The sequence below is a fragment of the Oncorhynchus tshawytscha genome, linkage group LG17 (genome assembly GCF_018296145.1).
Source record: "Oncorhynchus tshawytscha isolate Ot180627B linkage group LG17, Otsh_v2.0, whole genome shotgun sequence".
NCBI lineage: Eukaryota > Metazoa > Chordata > Actinopteri > Salmoniformes > Salmonidae > Oncorhynchus > Oncorhynchus tshawytscha.
Genome location: NC_056445.1, coordinates 8,911,249 through 8,932,749, shown reverse-complemented (window position 1 = coordinate 8,932,749; position 21,501 = coordinate 8,911,249). Strand labels below are relative to the sequence as shown.

The 21,501-nt window shown below is 41.9% G+C and overlaps 1 protein-coding gene across 1 annotated transcript in view; it reads left to right on the top strand.

Annotated features, from left to right (window-relative positions):
* Positions 1-7,115: 7,115 nt before the first annotated feature.
* The window catches only part of LOC112217153, a 48,035-nt gene continuing 33,649 nt past the window's right edge, over positions 7,116-21,501 (top strand). The window contains exons 1-13 of the mRNA XM_024377441.2: positions 7,116-7,478; positions 12,098-12,204; positions 12,414-12,625; positions 12,760-12,816; positions 12,938-13,030; positions 13,118-13,204; positions 13,449-13,559; positions 16,246-16,419; positions 16,649-16,739; positions 17,876-17,982; positions 18,173-18,373; positions 18,498-18,629; positions 20,228-20,306. Coding sequence (XP_024233209.2) covers positions 12,138-12,204; positions 12,414-12,625; positions 12,760-12,816; positions 12,938-13,030; positions 13,118-13,204; positions 13,449-13,559; positions 16,246-16,419; positions 16,649-16,739; positions 17,876-17,982; positions 18,173-18,373; positions 18,498-18,629; positions 20,228-20,306 — 1,411 coding nt within the window. The 5' untranslated portion in view covers positions 7,116-7,478; positions 12,098-12,137. The remainder of the gene's footprint in view (positions 7,479-12,097; positions 12,205-12,413; positions 12,626-12,759; positions 12,817-12,937; positions 13,031-13,117; positions 13,205-13,448; positions 13,560-16,245; positions 16,420-16,648; positions 16,740-17,875; positions 17,983-18,172; positions 18,374-18,497; positions 18,630-20,227; positions 20,307-21,501) is intronic.

Below are 21,501 nucleotides of genomic sequence, written 5' to 3'. Positions count from 1 at the left end.
ACAATTGGTTAATATTTGATTGAGACGTTGATCAATGAGATTACAAGCGACCTTCACCCACTCAGAAAGACAGCCAAAAGTTCAGTTGAATTTTCAATGTGTCAGCACTAAGCTTTCAAAAATCTAAAAGCACAACCACATTCCAATGGAAAAACAATGTCCGATTTGTCGGTTTAGTTGTCCCCCAAATGTCTATCACTGCGCTTTCAACCATTTAAAAGCACGGAAAAGTTCAAATTGTAGTAAAATGTCAGATATTTTGTTTATTTACACAATAGATTCATGCTATTAGTATGCTTCATCTAATAGCAGAACCAAAAAAAACTGGATAGCAGTTGAGATTACATTAAAAGTTTGTGTGGCGACCTATGCATGCACACTTTATATAATTACATAAGAAGACATTTATAGTTACAGTAACCTCAAAATGGATGTGTTACTCATTTTAAGGTTGAACGTTACATTAGTGTGTTGTAGCCGTACCTTTAGGCTATTTACTGAATTATTTTCATTGAACCTTTATTTAAAAGTCAGTTAAGAACAAATTCTTATTTACAATGGCGGCTTAGGAACAGTGGGTTAACTGCCTTGTTCAGGGGCAGAACGACAGATTTTTACCTTGACAACGCAACCAAATATCAACATTTAAAGGATATTTATCTCCTGCTTTAGATAATTCCATCTGTGCCACTGACTTAGTCCGGCTTTAATTGCAATTTGTCTACAAATTAATAATTGATATGTTGGATTCACATTTCCATCTCAACAAAAAATACAGGTTAAAGAATAGGTCTAAATGAAATTAAACTTGATTAAAAGTGCATTTAAAGTTTGATTTGGTTAAATCCTATTCTTTAACCTCTACGGGATATATATTTTTTTGTATTATCTTTTACCAGATCTAATGTGTTATATTCTCCTACATTAATTTCACATTTCTACAAACTTAAAAGTGTTTCCTTTCAAATGGTATCAAGAATATGCACATCCTTGCTTCAGGTTCTACAGGTTCTGCTACAGGCAGTTCGATTTGGATATGTCATTTTAGGCCAAGGGTCCTTAGATTGGTGTTTGAGATGGAGACGTGAATCGAATATAGCAATTATTAATAAGTAAATTGGAATTAAAGACAGCTCCATCTGTGCCACTGACATAGTCTTCCTTAAAATGTTGATATCCGGTTGCGTTGACAACCAAACACAATTCAATAGCATTACATTTTAAATGAACCTGAGGTTGAAACCCTAGGCTTATTGTATTGTCTATTTTTAGATGAATTCTGAATTGATACAATGGCTGTTATGTAGGCCTAAATAGCGTCATTGATGATTTGAGTGATAATGTATGGTCACATTTCATTTGCTCTGCTAAACCTACCCTTTGGAATGAATTCGATATCAACAGTGAATCTTTTTGGTTTTTAAAGTGGAGATCTCTCATTCTCACAATAACACATTGGTAATAGTCAGTGACAAATATCATAGCTGGGCTTGGTTAAAACCCTGGAATGGGAGACCAAATAGTAGCTGTAGATAGATCAATTCTCCAGTAGGAGGTGCTGCCCAGACTTTTTTTTAAAGATCTAAAGTTGTTTTAAAAGGTACAAATTCAACATATTATATACAGGGTTTGTCTATGTTTAAATTTGGTTACCATGATGACATAATCCTGTATTTGAAATGTCACCTTCAAAACAACAGTTAGTCGATGACAAATCCAATGTATTTTCCACATATGGTCCACCTCACAATATGTTCACAATATGTCCCCCAAAAAAAAACCATACAAAATAATTTACCTTTCGTCTCTCTGTGTTTCATAAATTTGGCCTCCGTTGATGAAAACAATATAAAATATTAGCCAATCAGCATTGAGCTAAATTGAGTGAGCTCAGCTGTGAATGCTCCCGGGGCACCAAAAATAAGTGCCAAGGGAAACAATTCACATCACAAGCCAAAGATCATTATTGACGGAAAAAATCTTGAATGGTTGCATCTCATTGTGTTGTTGTCCTCCGGTGGCTAGCTAGCTAAAATCGTTCTTTCCTAAATTAGCCATGGTTGGAGATAGAGACTTAGACTTAAATCTCCATACTGGCCATTGATTATAACAGCGATTCTGATCCAACCATAAATTCATACATTGTGCCCCATGGCCTGAGAGGATGGAAGTTCAACATGTAGCTAGATGTAGTATACTAAGGTTAACTAGCTGGTCTAGCATGGTCGTTGCCCATGAAAGGAAGTTAGGCTAGAGTGCAAGTATTTTAGCCAGGTAGCCAACGACAACAACAACTAAAAGCATGTACTGTATAACAGAGTCATAGACCGTTTAGGCAACATGAAAGAGGAGGATGGCATTGGCATTTCTCTACAAGTAGGGTGAGTCAACATGTTTTTCTACTTGCACACATACAGTGGGGCAAAAAAGTATTTTTTATTTTTTATTTTTTTATTTATTTTACCTTTATTTAACTAGGCAAGTCAGTTAAGAACAAATTCTTATTTTCAATGACGGCCTAAGAACGGTTGGTTAACTGCCTGTTCAGGGGCAGAACGACAGATTTGTACCTTGTCAGCTCGGGGGTTTGAACTTGTAACCTTAGTCAGCCACCAATTGTGCAAGTTCTCCCACTTAAAAAGATGAGAGAGGCCTGTAATTGTCATCATAGGTACACTTCAACTATGGCAAAATGAAAAAAAAATCCAGAAAATCACATTGTAGGATTTTTTATGAATTTATTTGCAAATTATGGTGGAAAATAAGTATTTGGTCAATAACAAAAGTTTATCTCAATACTTTGTTATATACCCTTTGTTGGCAATGACAGAGGTCAAACGTTTTCTGTAAGTCTTCACAAGGTTTTCACACACTGTTGCTGGTATTTTAGTCCATTCCTCCATGCAGATCTCCTCTAGAGCAGTGATGTTTTGGGGCTGTTGCTGGGCAACATGGACTTTCAACTCTCTCCAAAGATTTTCTATGGGGTTGAGATCTGGAGACTGGCTAGGCCACTCGAGGACCTTGAAATGCTTCTTACGAAGCCACTCCTTCGTTGCCCGGGCGGTGTGTTTGGGATCATTGTCATGCTGAAAGACCCAGCCACGTTTCATCTTCAATTCCCTTGCTGATGGAAGGAGGTTTTCACTCAAAATCTCACGATACATGGCCCCATTCATTTTTTCCTTTACACGGATCAGTCGTCCTGGTCCCTTTGCAGAGAAACAGCCACAAAGCATGATATTTCCAACCCCATGCTTCACAGTAGGTATGGTGTTCTTTGGATGCAACTCAGCATTCTTTGTCCTCCAAACAAGACGAGTTGAGTTTTTACCAAAAAGTTCTATTTTGGTTTCATCTGACCATATGACATTCTCCCAATCTTCTTCTGGATCATCCAAATGCTCTCTAGCAAACTTCAGACGGGCCTGGACATGTACTAGCTTAAGCAGGGGGACACGTCTGGCACTGCAGGATTTGAGTCCCTGGCGGCGTAGTGTGTTACTGATGGTAGGCTTTGTTACTTTGGTCCCAGCTCTCTGCAGGTCATTCACTAGTTTCCCCCATGTGGTTCAGGGATTTTTGCTCACCATTCTTGTGATCATTTTGACCCCACAGGGTGAGATCTTGCGTGGAGCCCCAGATCGAGGGAGATTATGTGGTCTTGTATGTCTTCCATTTCCTAATAATTGCTCCCACAGTTGATTTCTTCAAACCAAGCTGCTTACCTATTGCAGATTCAGTCTTCCCAGCCTGGTGCAGGTCTACAATTTGGTTTCTGGTGTCCTTTGACAGCTCTTTGGTCTTGGCCATAGTGGAGTTTGGAGTGTAACTGTTTGAGGTTGTGGACAGGTGTCTTTTATACTGATAACAAGTTCAAACAGGTACCATTAATACAGGTAACGAGTAGAGGACAGAGGAGCCTCTTAAAGAAGAAGTTACAGGTCTGTGAGAGCCAGAAATCTTGCTTGTTTGTAGGTGACCAAATACTTATTTTCCACCATAATTTGCAAATAAATTCATTAAAAAACCTACAATATGATTTTCTGGATTTTTTTTTTCTCATTTTGTCTGTCATAGTTGAAGTGTACCTATGATGAAAATTACAGGCCTCTCTCATCTTTTTAAGTGGAAGAACTTGCACAATTGGTGGCTGACTAAATACTTTTTTGCCCCACTGTACATGCACACACACACACACACACACACACAGAAATCAATACCGCCATCATATTTAGCTTACGTTGATTGGATTAAATCGTTTTTGGTATGTCACTGTATTAGACTAATCATACAGTGCATTCGGAAATGATTCAGACCCGTTGACTTTTCCCACATTTTGTTACGTTACAGCCCGATGGTCTCTCTGACAGAGCTCCAGAGTTCCTCTGTGGAGATGGGAGAACTTTCCCTGCAGAACTCCACCATTCAGGCCTTTATGGTAGAGTGGCCAGGCGGAAGCCACTCCTCGGTAAAAGGCACATGGCAGCCCGCTTGGAGTTTGCTAAAAGGCACCTAAAGGACTCTCAGACCATGAGAAACAAGATACTCTGGTCTGATGAAACAAGATTGAACTCTTTGGCCTGAAAGCCAAGCGTCACGTCTGGAGGAAACCTGGCAACATCCCTACGGTGAAGCATGGTGGTGGCAGCATCATACTGTGGCAGGGACCTGGAGACTAGTCAGGATCAAGGGAAAGATGAACAGAGAAAAGTACAGAGATATCCTTGATGAAAACCTGCTCCAGAGCACTCAGGATCTCAGACTGGGGTGAAGGTTCACTTTCCAACAGGACAACAACCCTAAGCACATAGCCAAGACAAAGCAGGAGTGGCTTCGGGATAAGTCTATGAATGTCCTTGAGGGGCCCAGCCAGGGCCCGGACCTGAACCCGATTGAACATCTCTGGAGAGACCTGAAAATAGCAGTGCAGCGACGCTCCCCATACAACCTGACAGAGCTTGAGAGGATCTGTAGAGAAGAATGGGAGAAACTCACCAAATACAGGTGTGCCAAGCGTGTAGCGTCATACCCAAGAAGACTCGAGGGTGTAAACGCTGCCAAAGGTGCTTCAACAAAGTACTGAGTAAAGGGTCTGAATACTTATGTAAATGTGTTATTTCAGTTGTTTGGTTTTTAATAAATGTGCAAACATTTCAAAAATCCAGTTTTTGCTTTGTCATTATGGTGTATTGTGGGTAGATTGATGAGGAAAAATAACAATGGAACACATGTTTGAATAAGGCTGTAACGTAACAAAATGTGGAAAAAGTCAAGGAGTCTGAATACTTTCCAAATGCATTGTAGGCTATTATATTATGTTGGAATGTTGAAGTTGAAATGGTGCTGGAACAGTGGAGGCAGCTTCTGTTTTCTTTGCGACTTGTGGTAAATCAATGGCTCTAAATCAATACTTGTAAATCAATAGTTGTTTAGCAGTCCGAAAATGTCAAAAACATTACCTTGCGTGACTATGCTATAGGTCACAAGCTGTTTGTTACATGCAATGTTTTGTGAACTTCACCAGATAGATGTTGTTCTCCGGTTTTGTAATGAAACAAATGTGTGGTTGAATTTATTCTGCCACTTTGTCTTCTTATTGTCTCGGCCTTGGACCTATATGTCACGGTGTCAAGGTATACGAACTAACAGGTTATAAAGCAAACAACGCAATTATCACAACACATACAGTGGGGAGAACAAGTATTTGATACACTGCCGGTTTTGCAGGTTTTTCTACTTACAAAGCATGTAGAGGTCTGTAATTTTTTATCATAGGTACACTTCAACTGTGAGAGACAGAATCTAAAACAAAAATCCAGAAAATCACATTGTATGATTTTTAAGTAATTCATTTGCAGTCGGCAGTGTATCAAATACTTGTTCTCCCCACTGTAGGTTGTAATATGCCTTTCTTTTCTGGATTGCCTTCCCCTGTGATTTTACCCATGCACTGCTGCTGATAGAGACATGTCTAATCCACAATAGCTGCTAATCAGCACTGCAGTAAGAGACCCTAAGCCTATTAACTTGCTGCAACAAGGCAGGAGCCCTGCTGATATACCGGTAAAGTAGAATTAAATGTTAGTGCAGGAGACAATGTGCAGCACTACACAGGCAACTGCTGCCAATACCTATAGGTGCTTATAGAGATGGGGAAAGCACATTTGTGAAGAGGAGAAAGGGAGGAAGCAAGAGAGGGACTGAGGGAGAGAGAGAGAGAGAGAGAGAGAGAGAGAGAGAGAGAGAGAGAGAGAGAGAGTGTGACAAGAGGTTTAAAACCTTGTCAAAAATGATTAAGGAGTTGGGTGGTACGAGTTACCCTAAGGCCTCTAAAAGAACATGGAGACAAAGAGGGAGGCATCTGGCTTCAGAAAAGGGCTGCTGTAATGTAAACTGATGAGAAGTGATTGTAACTGTACTATCGTTTAAATTAACAGCAGAATAGATATCAATACCAAGGTAAGCTATACAATACTGTACGGGGTTGATTGAAAACATGCCGCGATAACCGCTTTACTGTATAATCCTTCTTTGTCTCCTCATCTGATTAAACATTTTATTCCGACACCAAAATGTATACTCGTTTTGTCGGTTTAATCCTAACTGGGGGTGTTGTGTTGCCATTAACAGAGCCTCTGTAGTTAGAAGGGAAACCAAGGCCTCTCTTCCTGCATGGATTCACAACACTAATGGGGTGTCCTGAGGATCCTTCAGCACACCAAGTGATCCGTCAGACACTACCCAGCAGGGGGATCATAGTGACTAGTGAGAGTGATACGGGGGCTTGGTGGGAGATCTCTACTCGCACCCCTAGGCTGGTTTAGTGTCATTAACATTAGCAGCACAGCCAGCGTTGTTCTCGGTTTAACCTCCCTCCTTCTCAGCTGCTGTGCTGGATGGCTATTCCTGTCCTGGATTGTTAAAAATACATATAATTGAACTAGTCAATTAAGGACAAATTCTTATGTACAATGACGGCCTACACCAGCCAAACCCGGAGGACGCTAGGTCTATTGTGCACCGCCCTATGGGACAACAAATCACAGCCAGTTGTGATACAGCCTGGATTCGACCCAGGGTGTCTGTAGTGATGCCTCTAGCACTGAAATGCAGTGCCTTAGACCGCTGTGCCACTCGGGAGCCCCAAATGCCAGCTAAGCCCCGGTCTGTGCTCTACGCAGGAGCTCTTAATGCTCTCTCCCAACACATACACCTCCCTCTTTCTCTCCCTCTCTCTTTCTGCCACGCTCCCCTGCTTGGGGGAACAAGGCTCAACCGGTGGTGGTGGGAGAAGCGGGACTGGAGTGTTTAGTGCTGTCGTCACTGCTCTTGATCGTTTGACCCTGGGAGAAAGTTCTGCCACAGGGGGAAATATGTGGCGGAAACCGAGGGGCTGGAACAGAGAGAATACGCGAGGGATACCGCGAGCGTGAGAGCTGCGGCTCAGGCTTTGACCATTCAGCTACTGGACGACAGTGAGTATGATGTGAGCCTATATGTAAGTTAGTGTAAGTTAGTAAGTGTAGAAAAAATTTGTGTGTGTGAACATGAATGTATGTATGTAAGAATGTGGGTGAAGTGCTAAGCCTTTCTGAAAAATTTCGATATCGTTGTGACATCACATCACCTTGAGTTACATGTGTATTAAAGGGGTCCGACCTCCATTGCCTCCTTACTAAGTGGTGATACTTACAAACAATACTTAGACTAGGGAACATAATATGAACTGAATTAATATCTGGTGTGTGTGACCAAAAATATCGTAATGGATTAACATTTTGTTATTGCTATGACTCAACCTGGGTATTCATTTGAGATTGTCCATCATCGATATATCATAATTACAATTCGTATCATATGTTACGAATATGCAATGTTACCAATTCCAATTTGTTGTGGCTAACGCTAACGTTAGGTACAGTAGGAGGCTAACGTTAGCGAGGCTAGGGCTTAGGGGTTAAGGAAAGGGTTAGGGATAGTGTTAAGCATAGGGTTTAACGATAGCGTTAAGTTTAGGGAATGCTCGAAGCGAGGCCTAATGGCTCAGTAATTGCTTTGTTCAGTTATTATCAAAAGCACTTTAATGAGTTTAGTTAATTGTGATACGCGCAGGGCAAGGGAGGAGTTCAGATAACTTTTCCGAAAGAAACAAACTGGGCAACGCAGGCCTATTTAACTAGAACCTCAATTCCCAGCAACAGACAAAAGCAGGCCGGGTGAGGCTCATTATAGTGAACCAGACTGACCCAGTCACACACACATACACACACACACACGGGAGACATTTGGGTGACACGAACACAAAAGGGGGAAACACAAACACACACTTACGTCTGCATCTGCCAGGGGCAGGTGTGTCAAATCGGGCTGGATAGGATATGGAACTAGATTCAATATTTAATCCCCTGTTATCTGCCCGTGTGACAAAGACCTACTTCCTGTTGCGAAGGTATTTCAATCGAATTAAAAACGGTATTAATCCAGAGACAGACTGACTCCACTTCTAATTACCAGTAGACACACACTGCATTATCCACAGCCTTACCAGCTGTTTAGTCAGTCTCTACTCTTTTTAATAGATGTTCTATTGTGCAAGACTAAAAATAACTGTTCTAAGAACGTTAAAATGTTGTTTTCCTTGTAGCTGAAAAAAACTGTATACAAGCCACACTAAATTAGTGGTTTTGATTAGTTTTTCTGGGGGAGGGCCATGAACCCAATCAATATTATGCATGGAGTGTACGAAACATTAAAACCTGCTCTTTCCATGACCTAGACTTACCAGGTGAATCAAATCAAATTGTATTATTTATTATACAGCAGTGAAATGCTTAAAAGCCCTTAACCAACAATGCAGTTTTGAGAAAATACCGTCAAAAAAAAGTAAGAGATAAGAATAACAAATAATTAAAGAGGAGCAGTTAATAACAATAGTGGGGCTATATACAGGGGGTACCGGTACAGAGTCAATGTGCTGGGGCACTGGTGTCCAGGTAATTGAGGTAATATGTACATAATATGTACATGACTATGCATAGATAATAACAAACGGTAGCAGCAGTGGTGTGGAGAGGGGGGGAGGCAATGCAAATAGTCTGGGTAGCCATTCAATTAGTTGTTCAGGGGTCTTATAGCTTGGGGGTAGAAGCTGTTTAGAAGCCTCTTGGACCTAGACTTGGCGCTCCGGTACCGCTTGCCGTGAGGTAGCAGAGAGAACAGTCTATGAAAAGGGTGGCTGGAGTCTTTGGCAATTTTTAGGGCCTTCCTTTGACACCGCCTGGTATAGATGTCCTGGATGGCTGGAAGCTTGGCCCCTGTGATGTACTGGGCCATACGCACTACCCTCTGTAGTGCATTGCAGTCGGAGGCCGAGCAGTTGCCATACCAGGCAGGGATGCAACCTGCCAGGATGCTCTCGATGGTGCAGCTGTAAAACCTTTTGAGGATCTGAGGACCCATGACAAATATTTTCAGTCTCCTGAGGGGGAATAGGTTTTGTCGTGCCCTCTTCACGACTGTCTTGGTGTGCTTGGACCATGTTAGTTTGTTGGTGATGTGGACACCAAAGAACTTGAAGCTCTCAACCTGCTCCACTGCAGCCCCGTCGATGAGAATGGGGGCATGCTCGGTCCTCCTCTTCCTGTGGTCCACAATCATCTCCTTTGTCTTGATCACATTGAGGGAGAGGTTGTTTTCCTTGCACCACATGGTCAGGTCTCTGATCTCCTCCCTATAGGCTGTCTCATGGTTGTCGGTGATCAGGCCTACCACTGTTGTGTCATCAGCAAACTTAATGATGGTTTTGGAGTCGTGCCTGGGCGTGCAGTCATGAATGAACAGGGAGTACAGGAGGGAACTGAGCATGCACCCCTGAGGGGCCCCGTGTTGAGGATCAGCGTGGCGGATGTGTTGTTACCTACCCTTACCACCTGGGGGCAGCCCGTCAGGAAGTCCAGGATCAAGCTGCAGAGGGAGGTGTTTAGTCCCAGGGTCCTTAAGCTTAGTGATGAGATTTGAGGGCACTATGGTGTTGAACGCTGAGCTGTGGTCAATGAATAGCATTCTCACATTGGTGTTCCTTTTGTCCAGGTGTGAAAGGGCAGTGTGGAGTGCAATAGAGATTGCATCATCTGTGGATCTTTTGGTGCAGTATGCAAATTAGTGGTTCTAGGGTTTCTGGGATAATGGTGTTGATGTGAGCCATGACCAGCTTGTCAAAGCATTTCATGGCTACAGACGTGAGTGCTACGGGTCAGTAGTCATTTAGGTAGTCATTTAGTGTTCTTGGGCACAGGAACTATGGTGGTCTGCTTGAAACATGTTGGTATTACAGACTCAGACAGGGAGCGGTTGAAGCTATGATCCCTTATTGATGTCACTTGCTAAATCCACTTCAAATCAGTGTAGATGAAGGGGAGGAGACAGGTTAAAGAATATTATTTATGCCTTGAGACAATTGAGTCATGGATTGTGTATGTGTGCCATTCGGAAGGGTCAATTGGCAAGACAAAAGATTTAAGTGCCTTTGAACAGGGTATGGTAGTAGGTGCCAGGCACACCGGTTTGTGTCAAGAACTGCAACGCTGCTGGGTTTTTCATGCTCAACAATTTACCGTGTGTATCAAGAACGTTCCACCACCCAAAGGACATCCAGCCAACCTAACTCTGGGAAGCAACTCAACATTTGGAAGGTGTTCTTAATATTTTGTCCAACATATCCATGGTGCCGTCGTTATTCCATTTTGGCACAAGACAATTATATTTTAAGCGCATCAAATCAGCAGTTATAATCTTAAGTGCTACGTCTGAAAAAGTTATCTCATTCCTCAGAAGGTACTATTTGTACTAAACCAAACTATTTGTACTGAACACCAAGTAACCATGGTCTTCCATGAAATTTCAACTGAAAAAGTGAGAGAGAAAAAACTCTACATTTTGTATCTCTGTTACTCAGCAAGCATAGTATAAGTAAAGGAAACTTTGGGCGACCAGCGTGAGGTACCTGTACTTCTCCTCATGATCCTCTTGCGCTGTTAGGTCAGGGAGGTCAGACGAGACCTTCCAAACACGCGAGTCAGACACAGACTAATTCTCACACGGAACCTTATAACTACACTGAGCAGCGTGTGCATGTGTACACTCAAGCCACAGGTGGCATCTAAACACAGTCATTTACACAGTAAACAGTCAAATATATTAAAGTAAGATTCTATGACAGTAAAGTTGAGAGCAGTAAAGGTCCTGACTGCTGAGAGCATGAAGGAGCGTGGACAGCTCAGTGGACAGTCATGGGCAGAGCAATCTGAAGAATGGACCTAGCAACAAATGATTTGTCTGAGTGCCAGTCTGTTTATGCTCTCTTGTCAACTCCATATGGAAATGTCATGCCAAACATGTTTAGCATGGCAAGGAGTGGAATAGCTAAACAGACTGGTACCCAGGCTAACAATTGACTAGCACTGGCCCCGGGCTAATCAAACCACAGTCGTTTAATGTGATCAACAACATAAAACAAAACAAACATGAAAGGATTTATCGAAGGGAGTGGTTCATTACTCAACATTAGTCATAATGAATTACGGTAAATGGCACAAATTGCCTTGTTTTGGTATAATACATAGGCCTAATAAACGTCAGAGAATGGAAACTATATAGGATTTAAAAGTGAATTATATGAGGAGCCCAAAAAAGCTTTCAGGCACCGAGGGCACTTAGTGGACACTGAGGTGGGGTTTAACGGGAGAGGCTGCAGTGAAAGTCATGTTACCGGGCAGGCTACCGTAACTGCCTTGGCAGAATGCTGTTAGGAGTGACCAAAGAGGGACCAAATAGTTTGTAGCAGTGGTTCCCAACAAGGGGGAATCGGACCCCTGGGGGTACTTGGCCTATCCACAGGGGGTGCTTGAAAAGACTCATGAGACCCTAGTCCTACTGGTAAAATGCACAACGGGGTACTTCAGGGGTACTCAGGGAAGACAAAAGTCAGTTGGTAGTACAGTAACCAAAACTTCCTGTCTGCTAGATTAGAGTGACCAAAGAGGGACCAAATGTAACACTGCCATTTTGTGTTGCTGCTGGTTTCTGTGGGTTGCAGTTGTGGCTGAGAGACTGGAGGCTCAGGAGGCCAGAGGAAGATGTTGAACCCATGGGGGTTGTTCCTCTGCCAGCTGGCAATAAACACGTCTTACCATGTCATAAAAGGTAGGCCAGAGTTCAATCAAACGCTCACTGTGGGGAATAGCGGTCTCGCTTCTTCTGTCGCCTCAACATGGTTTTAATACTGAACCGCTTAAACCAAAACTGTAATGCTACTTATGGCTGAAACGCTAATGTACATAAGTCATTGAAATGTCATTGAAGTAATTGAATTGAAAGCCATTGACCCCAAATCTGTGTCTGTTGATTGACAGCCAGCCTCTGCCTGGGTGGGTCAGACATCTTTGCGACGGTGAGCGAGAACCGACCCGTAGGAGAGTTCATTGCGAACCTCAGCATCGTCGGGGACCCTACAGGAATCAATAGCATCCGCTTGTGCCTCACCGGAGAGAACGCCAATTGGTTCTACCTAGAAGGGAGAACCATCAGGCTCAACTCATCCATTTTAAGAGTCCTGGATCGAGAGGTAATAAGGCATCACGCTGTTGCTGTCCTCCTGTTTCAAGTCTTATGCCAGAAAACCAGGTTTGATTGAATAGGACACATTCATATCTTTGACGGTTCATACTTAACCATAATGAATAGCTTTTTCTCTCCAAGCGCCAGGGATCTGTTTTGATGGCAGCATTAACATGTTATGAAGACGACATAATACAAGTAAGCCATCTCATCCAGGCCTACAGCATGTTATTCACAACCTGGGAATTAGAATGTGAACTGCCTCAAAAGTTGAGGAAATCTAAACGGAAGTTCTGAAACTACTGTTTTCTTCCTCTAGAGTGAATACAGGGTCATGGTTGAGATCCTGAATGAAAACGATAACAAACCAAGGTTCCTTGAGAAGACTATACAACCGCGTTACATAAGTGAGGTAAAGATACATCACACTTTGATAATATAGATAATCTTGTGTTTCAGATGCATAATGACAGGTCTTCTGTATTTCATCAATCCTCAGCTCACTGCAGTCAACTCTGTCGTCTTCACTGTCAAGGCCATCGATGCTGATGGAGACACCATCACCTACATCATCGACAGAGCCTCGGTATGGTACCATGAGTTTGAGCTCACCACAGTGCTGAATCCTGTTGTCATGTTCCTGTTCATTTCAAACAATGACCCAATATATCCACTTATAGCGACAACCCAACATCTACTCAAATTAATTATATTTTAAAATGCTCCTCTATCTCCTAACCTTGCTGATTGCACCTCTGTGTCAATCGCTCAGTAGACCATCTGTGCACTAATTTAATGAACATTCATTTCCGTGTTCTCTCTCATCCCAGCCTGATGCCAGCTACTTCAGGATAGACCTGCCCAACAGTGGTAAAGTAATCCTGGACAAGCCATTGGACTATGAGACCAAAACCAAGCTGCAGCTAGTCATCTACGCTGTGGTAAGACCCGCTACTTATCAGACCTGGATTCAAATACTATTTGTTTTCTTTCAAATACTTTGAGCGTTTTGATTGAGCCTGTCTTGAGGTCCCAGATGGACGGGGTTCAACTTCTTGAACTATTTCAATGGGCTTATTGAGTCAGACATGCCCAATCAAGCACAGCTGACGTATTTGAAAGAAAACACATACCATTTGAACCCATGTCTGACACTAATCCCCTTTTTCATTAATCAACCAGAACACATTGAGGCCAGAGGCCAATAATTACGAAAGCCAGAGGCTATTACTGTGCCCCGCCCCGCCCTGCCTAGTCATATAATATAATTATAATCTGAAGATATGTCATCTATTACTATGCCACTGCCTGACTAGCCGTGTAATAGCATTATAATCTACTCAACTATTTATGAGTGAAGCCATCGTCAAACACTTTGTGCCGAGAAACAGGTCATAAATAGTTACAATGCATCTTGCAGGCAGCATCATTCTCTAACCTAAAATCTCAAATGCTGAGGAAGGACTTGGCTGGGCTGAATACCGGTCTCCTGACCAAAATCCACATGAATTTCCAGTGAACTCGTGTGATCAAATGTGATTTAATGTGAAGTTAATATGACAACATGTGAAGCAACATGACCACATGTGAGCACATGGAAGAACATGATCTCATGTGAAATTAATGTGAAATAAATGTGACAACATGGAGATGAAACATTTCTACATGCAATACCATGACACTACACATGTGTGTGTCATGGTATTGCATACAACATTTCAGCACATATGAAAACCCAGGTGGGAAATGTAATTTAGAACATTTGACTTTGAAAGACATCATTTAGATTAATTACATTTAAGCAGTCATGGTCCCCTGCATGTTTTGTGTAGTTCCCGGTTTGTTGCAGGGACTCCAACGACTTTCTTTTAAAGACGTTCTTAGAACGTTGTGTAATGGTCCTGTAAGGTTTTTGTCTAGTTGCGGTGAAAACACAGTAAATCTACAACTAGTTACGGTATTTTATTAGCTATATCCATGTGTTAATGTTAAAGGACAGTATGCTGATTACTTAGGACTCAACCTCACTTGACTAAGATTTGAACTCACAACCGCGTGGTTGCTAGCTACCTGAAGTTCTCACTGTGCCACCAGGTCTGTGGATATAATGGAGGCTGGCAAGAATACATTTCTGCAATTTGCTGTACATACACTGCTGCCATCTAGTGGCCAAAATAAGTTGTGCCTGTGCTGTAATAATACATTATGGCTGTTCTCTTGCATTTCAAAGATGGTAAAAAAATAATAATAATAAAAATAAAATTAAAAATTATCTTTGTATTATCTTTTACCAGATCTAACGTGTTATATTATCCTACATTAAGTTCACATTTCCACAAACTTCAAAGTGTTTCCTTTCAAATGGTATCAATAATATGCATATCCTTACTTCAGGTCCTGAGCTACAGGCAGTTAGTCAATTTTGGTGAAAATTGAAAAAAAGGGTCAGATCCTGAAGAGGTTTTAACAGCGCAGCTCTTGATTGTCACAAGTTCGTACAAAGATTGACATTTCACATGTGAAAACGTGTTTTAGAAACACTTCAGTTATTCTGACTGTTTTCACATCTTTGATTTAATTGACTTATTCCAGCAATTTGAGGGTCTTCTGTATAGTTGTCCAATGTTGGTGGGGTATATTATTCTGTTTTTAGGTTACTCCTGAATCACTAAGATAAATATAATCGCTTTTCTTGACTGTATTTTTAACAAGGTTGGAATTTAATTTGAAGTCCAAAGTATAGCAATTCGGTCTAAATCGGTTACTGACACAGATATTGTGACGTAGCAGGAAGAATGCTGTGAACCAAGGGGCTGTGAGTAAAAATCCTAGGGAAGGACATGTTGAATGATAATTACTGTATAAATAAACATCCACAATGTAGTAATGTTTGTCAAAGTGTGTCAAATATGTCAATTGAAAACACCATGTTAAAAGTGCTGTGTGTAACATGACTCAGTTTGATTCTCAAAATATTTATTATAACAAAGGGGTAGGCAAAGGGCAGGTCGAGGGCAGGCAGAGGTTCATAATCCAAGGCAGATTCAATCGGGGACAGAACGGCAGGCAGGCTCAGGGTCAGGACAGGCAGAACCGGCAAGACCTATAAAAGAGAAACTTGAGAACAGGAGAAACGTGCAACACGCTGATAAGACCTGACAAAACAAGACAAACTGGCAACAGATAAACAGAAAACAGGTGTAAATACACAGGGGATAATGGGAAAAAAATAGAAGACACCTGGTGGGGGTTGGAGACAAGCACAAGACAGGTGAACAGATCAGGCTGTGACAGTGTGTCTATCATAATGACTCATTATTGTTTGCAGGGCATCATCACCTGTGAAATCCCATGTGAACATCTTTATCCACATGTGAAAGGTTATGTGATCGCGTGAAAATCCACATGAGAAACTTGATGTGAAATATCAACACCTGTGAAGTGGTCCAAAAACACATGGTTTCACATGTGCAAGACATGTAAAAATGTTAAATGTAAAATTGTGATTTTCACGTAAAATCATGTTTTTCCAGTAAGGGTTTGCTCTCAGTCTTGCTAGGTTGAAGAGTTTTCCATTATATTGGGTATCATTGCTGAAGCTTAGATAAAATAAATTTCTTTCTCCAGGAAACCAACACCAAGGAGTGGTACAACACTTCCGCCTCACTGATTGTGAACGTGGAGGACGGGGACGACCATTACCCTCAGTTCCTACCGTGCACACCCATCTCCCAGGACCACAACCACACGGTTGTCTGCACCAACCCCATCTACGTGGTCAACATCACAGAAAAGGACCAGGTGATGACTACTGCTTAGTACACTCATTGTAGAATTCAAATGATATGGATTTGCATATTGCATGCAATATTGATTATTTTTTTCATTAAACCTTAATATATTAACCAGGAAAGACTCTTGAAGTTATAAATCTCTTTTGCGAGGGCGAACTGGCAGGAGTCAAGATTTAACAATTGATTGATTAAACAATCCATGTGGATTCTAAGATACAGTAATTCTCTGGTTTCAGGACATGTTACTGAATTTCTCTCCTGGTCCAATTCATGCCGAAGACGGAGACAGAAGCCTTGATACGCCTTTGCTCTACTCCATTCTCTCAGGTGTGGGCCTACCTAATAGTGTCTGCTTAATCCATTGCCAATAGGCAATTTCAAGGCCTATTGAGAGGCCAGTAGACTGCTCTAATATTTCTATTTGAAAGGATTGCATTGCAGCCTTACACTTGACAGAGGTTTACATACACCTTAGCCAAATACATTTAAACATTCCCAGTGGGTCAGAAGTTTACATACCCTCAATTAGTATTTGTTAGCATTGCCTTTAAATTGTTTAACTTCGGTCTAACATTTCGGGTAGCCTTCCACAAGCTTCCCACAATATGTTGGGCGAATTTTGGTCCATTCCTCCCGACAGAGCAGGTGTAACTGAGACAGGTTTGTAGGCCTCCTCGCTCACACACGCTTTTTCAGTTCTGCCCACTAATTTTCTATAGGCTTGAGGTCAGGGCTTTGTGATGGCCACTCCAATACCTTGACTTTGTTGTCCTCAAGCCATTTTGCCACAACTTTGGAAGTATGCTTGGGGTCATTGTCCATTCGGAAGACCCATTTGCGACCAAGCTTTAACTTCCTGACTGATGTCTTGAGATGTTACTTCAATATATAACCCCTGTGCATCACAGTTGGGATGGTGTTCTTCGGCTTGCAAGCCTCACCCTTTTTCCTCCAAACACAACAATGGTCATTATGATGGCTGCATGGTCTTGGCTGATTTCTTTTGATTTTCCCATGATGTCAAGCAAAGAGGCAATGAGTTTGAAGGTAGGCCTTGAAATACATCCACAGGTACACCTCCAATTGACTCAAATTATGTCAATAAGCCTATCAGAAGCTTCTAAAGCCATGACAATTTCTGGAATTTTCCAAGCTGTTTTTTTTCAATGTAAAGTTTTATTAGGGTATGTAAACTTCTGACCCACTGGAATTGTGATACAGTGAATTATAAAGTGAAATAATCTGTCTGTGAACAAATTGTTGGAAAAATTATTGTGTCCTGCACAAAGTAGATGTCCTAACCGACTTGCCAAAACTATAGTTTGCTAACAAAAAAATTGTGGAGTGGTTGAAAAATTAGTTTTAATGACTCCTACCTAAGTGTATGTAAACGTCCGACTTCAACTGTATGTGGTCATTCTGTGTGGCATCCCGTGTATTTACCTGTAACACATGTGCCTCAGGTGCTGACAAAAACAGGTTTCAGATTGACAACCAAACAGCAGAGATCACAATGACAAAACGGGTGGAAAACAGACATATGACACCTATATTCCGACTGCGGATCATGGTAAGAAAATCTTGATTGAAACAATGATAAAAGCACTGGCATCAGTAGCATGCCTTATCAAAAAGCCACAAAAGACAAAGTTAAGTCCAATACTAAGAGCCTTTTGAAATCTAATTTGTTAACCGAATAGATCTGAAAAAGGATCTCCCTGGACTGTTTGACATTGAAAACACCATCAAATCATCTACAGGCATCTCAGCTGAATGACCCAAAGAAGTACAGTGTGGCGACAGCGCTGGTCCGGGTGCTAGCAGAGAACCGGTTCCCTCCCCTCTTTAACAGAACCACGTACAAGGGCTTCATCATCGAGAGCTCCAGCCCTGCCACGCTAGTCTCCACCTATGGGAACGAGGTGCTTTTCATCCAAGCCATAGACCAGGACTTTGTAGATGTAAGCGATGGGATAATGTGTGTGTCTGACTACATTTTGTTGGTTTAAAGGGATAATAAACAGATGTTTTTTTCCATCCCATCTGGGTACATCCTGTCTTGCTTCACCTTCCCTCCATTTGCAGGGGGTGAATCCAAAAATGCATTATTCTCTCCAGCCCACACGAGCCACCACTGGACTGTACCACATCACAGAGGAAGGGGTTATCATCGCTAAGACCGACCGCCTACGATCCTTCGACAGGCTCATCCTAGAGGTAAGGTCATAATCAGACAAATATACACTGAACAAAAATATAAAAACGCAACATGACACAATTTCAAAGTTTATTAAAAGTTACATTTCATATGATGAAATCAGTCAATTGAAATAAATACAGTTGGGCCTAATCTATTGATTTCACATGACTGGGAATACAGCTATGCATCTGTTGGCCACAGATACCTTAAAAAAAAAAGTAGGGGCATGGATCAGAAAACCAGTCAGTATCTGGTGTTACCACCATTTGCCTCATGCAGTGTGACACATCTCCTTTGCATAAAGTTGATCAGGCTGTTGATTGGGGCCTATGGAATGTTGTCCCACTCTTCAATGGCTGTGCCGAAGTTGCTGGATATTGGCAGGAATTGGAACACTGTCGTACATGTGGATCCAGAGCATTCCAAACATGCTCAACGGGTGACATGTCTGGTGAGTTTGCAGGCCACGGACGAACTGGGAAATGTTCAGCTTCCAGGAATTGTGTACAGATCCTTACAACATGTGGCCATGCATTAACATACTGAAACATGAGGTGATAGCGGCGGATGAATGGCACGACAATGGGCCTCAGGATTTCGTCATGATCTCTTTGCATTCAAATTGCCACCAATAAAATTAAATTGTGTTCGTTGTCCATAGTTTACGCCTTCCCATACCATAACCCAACCGCCACCATAGGGCACTCTGTTCACAACGGTGACATCAGCACACCACCCACACAACACCATACACAAATTCTCTAATAACGAGGACGGAGAGGGGTTCAAGAAATGAACCTTCAATTATCTGTCAAAAGCTTTGGTGGACTTCCCTGCAGTCAGCATGCCAATTGCACACTCCCTCAAAACATCGGTGGCATTGTGTTACAAAACTGCACATTTTAGAGTGGCCTTTTATTGCCCTGCACAAAGTGCACCTGTGTATTAATCGTGCTGTTTAATCAGCTTCTTGATATGCCAGACCTCTCCTGTGGATGGCAAAGGAGAAATGCTCACTAAGAGGGATATAAACAAATTTGTGCACAACATTTGAGAGAAATTAACTTTGTGGGCATGGAACATTTCTGGGATCTTTTATTTCAGCACATGAAACACGGGACCAACACTTTAAATGTTGCATTTATATATTTGTTTCAGTGTAAAAACCCAGATGAGTTTGTTAAACAGGGACAGTTGGTTTTACTAGTCATCCCTGGCTAACTGTATAGCTAGGTTAGGCCAATAAGTGGTCCAGTAGTAATACAACTGTAGGTAACTCACATTAAAATTAGCTTCACTTAGGGTTAGAAATACACAGAATCATTTTTTGGGCTCCGAATCTACACTGCCCTATCAAGCTAAAAGGCAGTAACTGCTCATAGTGTGGAACTGAGAAATATTGCTTTTATTTACCTTGGTTTCACAGTAACTCAATGTCATTTTTGCTACATTAAATACATGCTTAATCATGTGGACAAGTATCCTGCCTGTATGGTGTTGTGTTTTGGAGAAAATGGGGGTCATGTTAGCAGTAACTGCATAAACTCATTTTAGACCAAATGAGCAGTTTGGTAGGGCAGTACAGTTTTCTGTAATATCATTATTTATCCTATAGGTGGTCGCTATGGATGAGGAATCAGGTGAAGTTGCTAAAGCCTCAGTCGACATAGAGCTGCTACAAAGAAGCCAGCCAAGTAAGTACTGAGCATTACTGATGCATTGGGGGGGGGATCAAGGAGAGATCACACACACACACACACACACACACACACACACACACACACACACACACACACACACAGTATCAGCGCTTTGACGGGTAGTGAAAGTCAAAATGACAGTACTGTGCACACACACACACAGGACATGTGTTAGAGGCTGCGTCTTTCGAATCCGGTATCAGGAAGAATAAAATTCAGAATCTGTCGTTAATTATCTTTAATTAAATTCAAGCAATAAATGGTAAATGCATTTTTCGTATATACGGGCTCTCTGTCCCACCTCGCAGGGCAAACAGAGAACTGACAGGATGTACGTAAACAGCTGTTCTTATACTGTGATAGGCCAACAGACGGGTTGGAACTATGTCTATCACAGTAGAGGCTGAGCGTGGTTTTAGACTTGCTCAGCCTATTGCAGGCGCTGACTAGTCCTAGCCTCTTGGCGCTTCTTGGAGTTCACCCTCTGTCGATGTATAGATTCTCACTGTTCTGGTATCACACCCTAGTTGTAACAGTTGCTCAGTTCCTGCTATTGTGTTGTTCAGTATTTTTCCATCTCAGTTAAACCTCGTGATGAGCCTCCCCTCTCTTTACCTGATTAACCACAACTTTGTAACATGCAGCAAGTCACACCATGTGCTCAATACTGTCACACACACAGACAGGCAAGGCAAATGTAGCAAACAGTACACCGCTTTGCAACATGCAAGTCACACCATGTTACTCAGTTCTTGTCACACACACACACACAGATAAAGACAAAGCAGCTGTTGTTCAAACAATTCAATCTTAAGTAATATGGTAGAGGGTTTAAAATGCATGAATCCTAAATCCTTACAATAGGGAGCAGAACAACACTGGTTAATCCACTATGCTCTCTGAAAGTCAACAAAGAACAATTCCATTTTCTTACAGTGTAGCCTATAGATGCAGGAAAGAAAGTGAACTCGACCAAAACAATGGAAATGCCATGGCAACGCCACTCACACGTCCCCCAAGGGGGGAAAGATTCAGAATCTCCTCATTGCCCCCCCATCAAAATTAGCCTACATTTAGGCTATGGCATTTCACCCTATTTTGGGGTAAAATCAGACTGTAATGCTTGTATGGATGTCAACTCCAATACATGTTCATGTCATTGTCACCAACCAACTGCATTACACTTAAA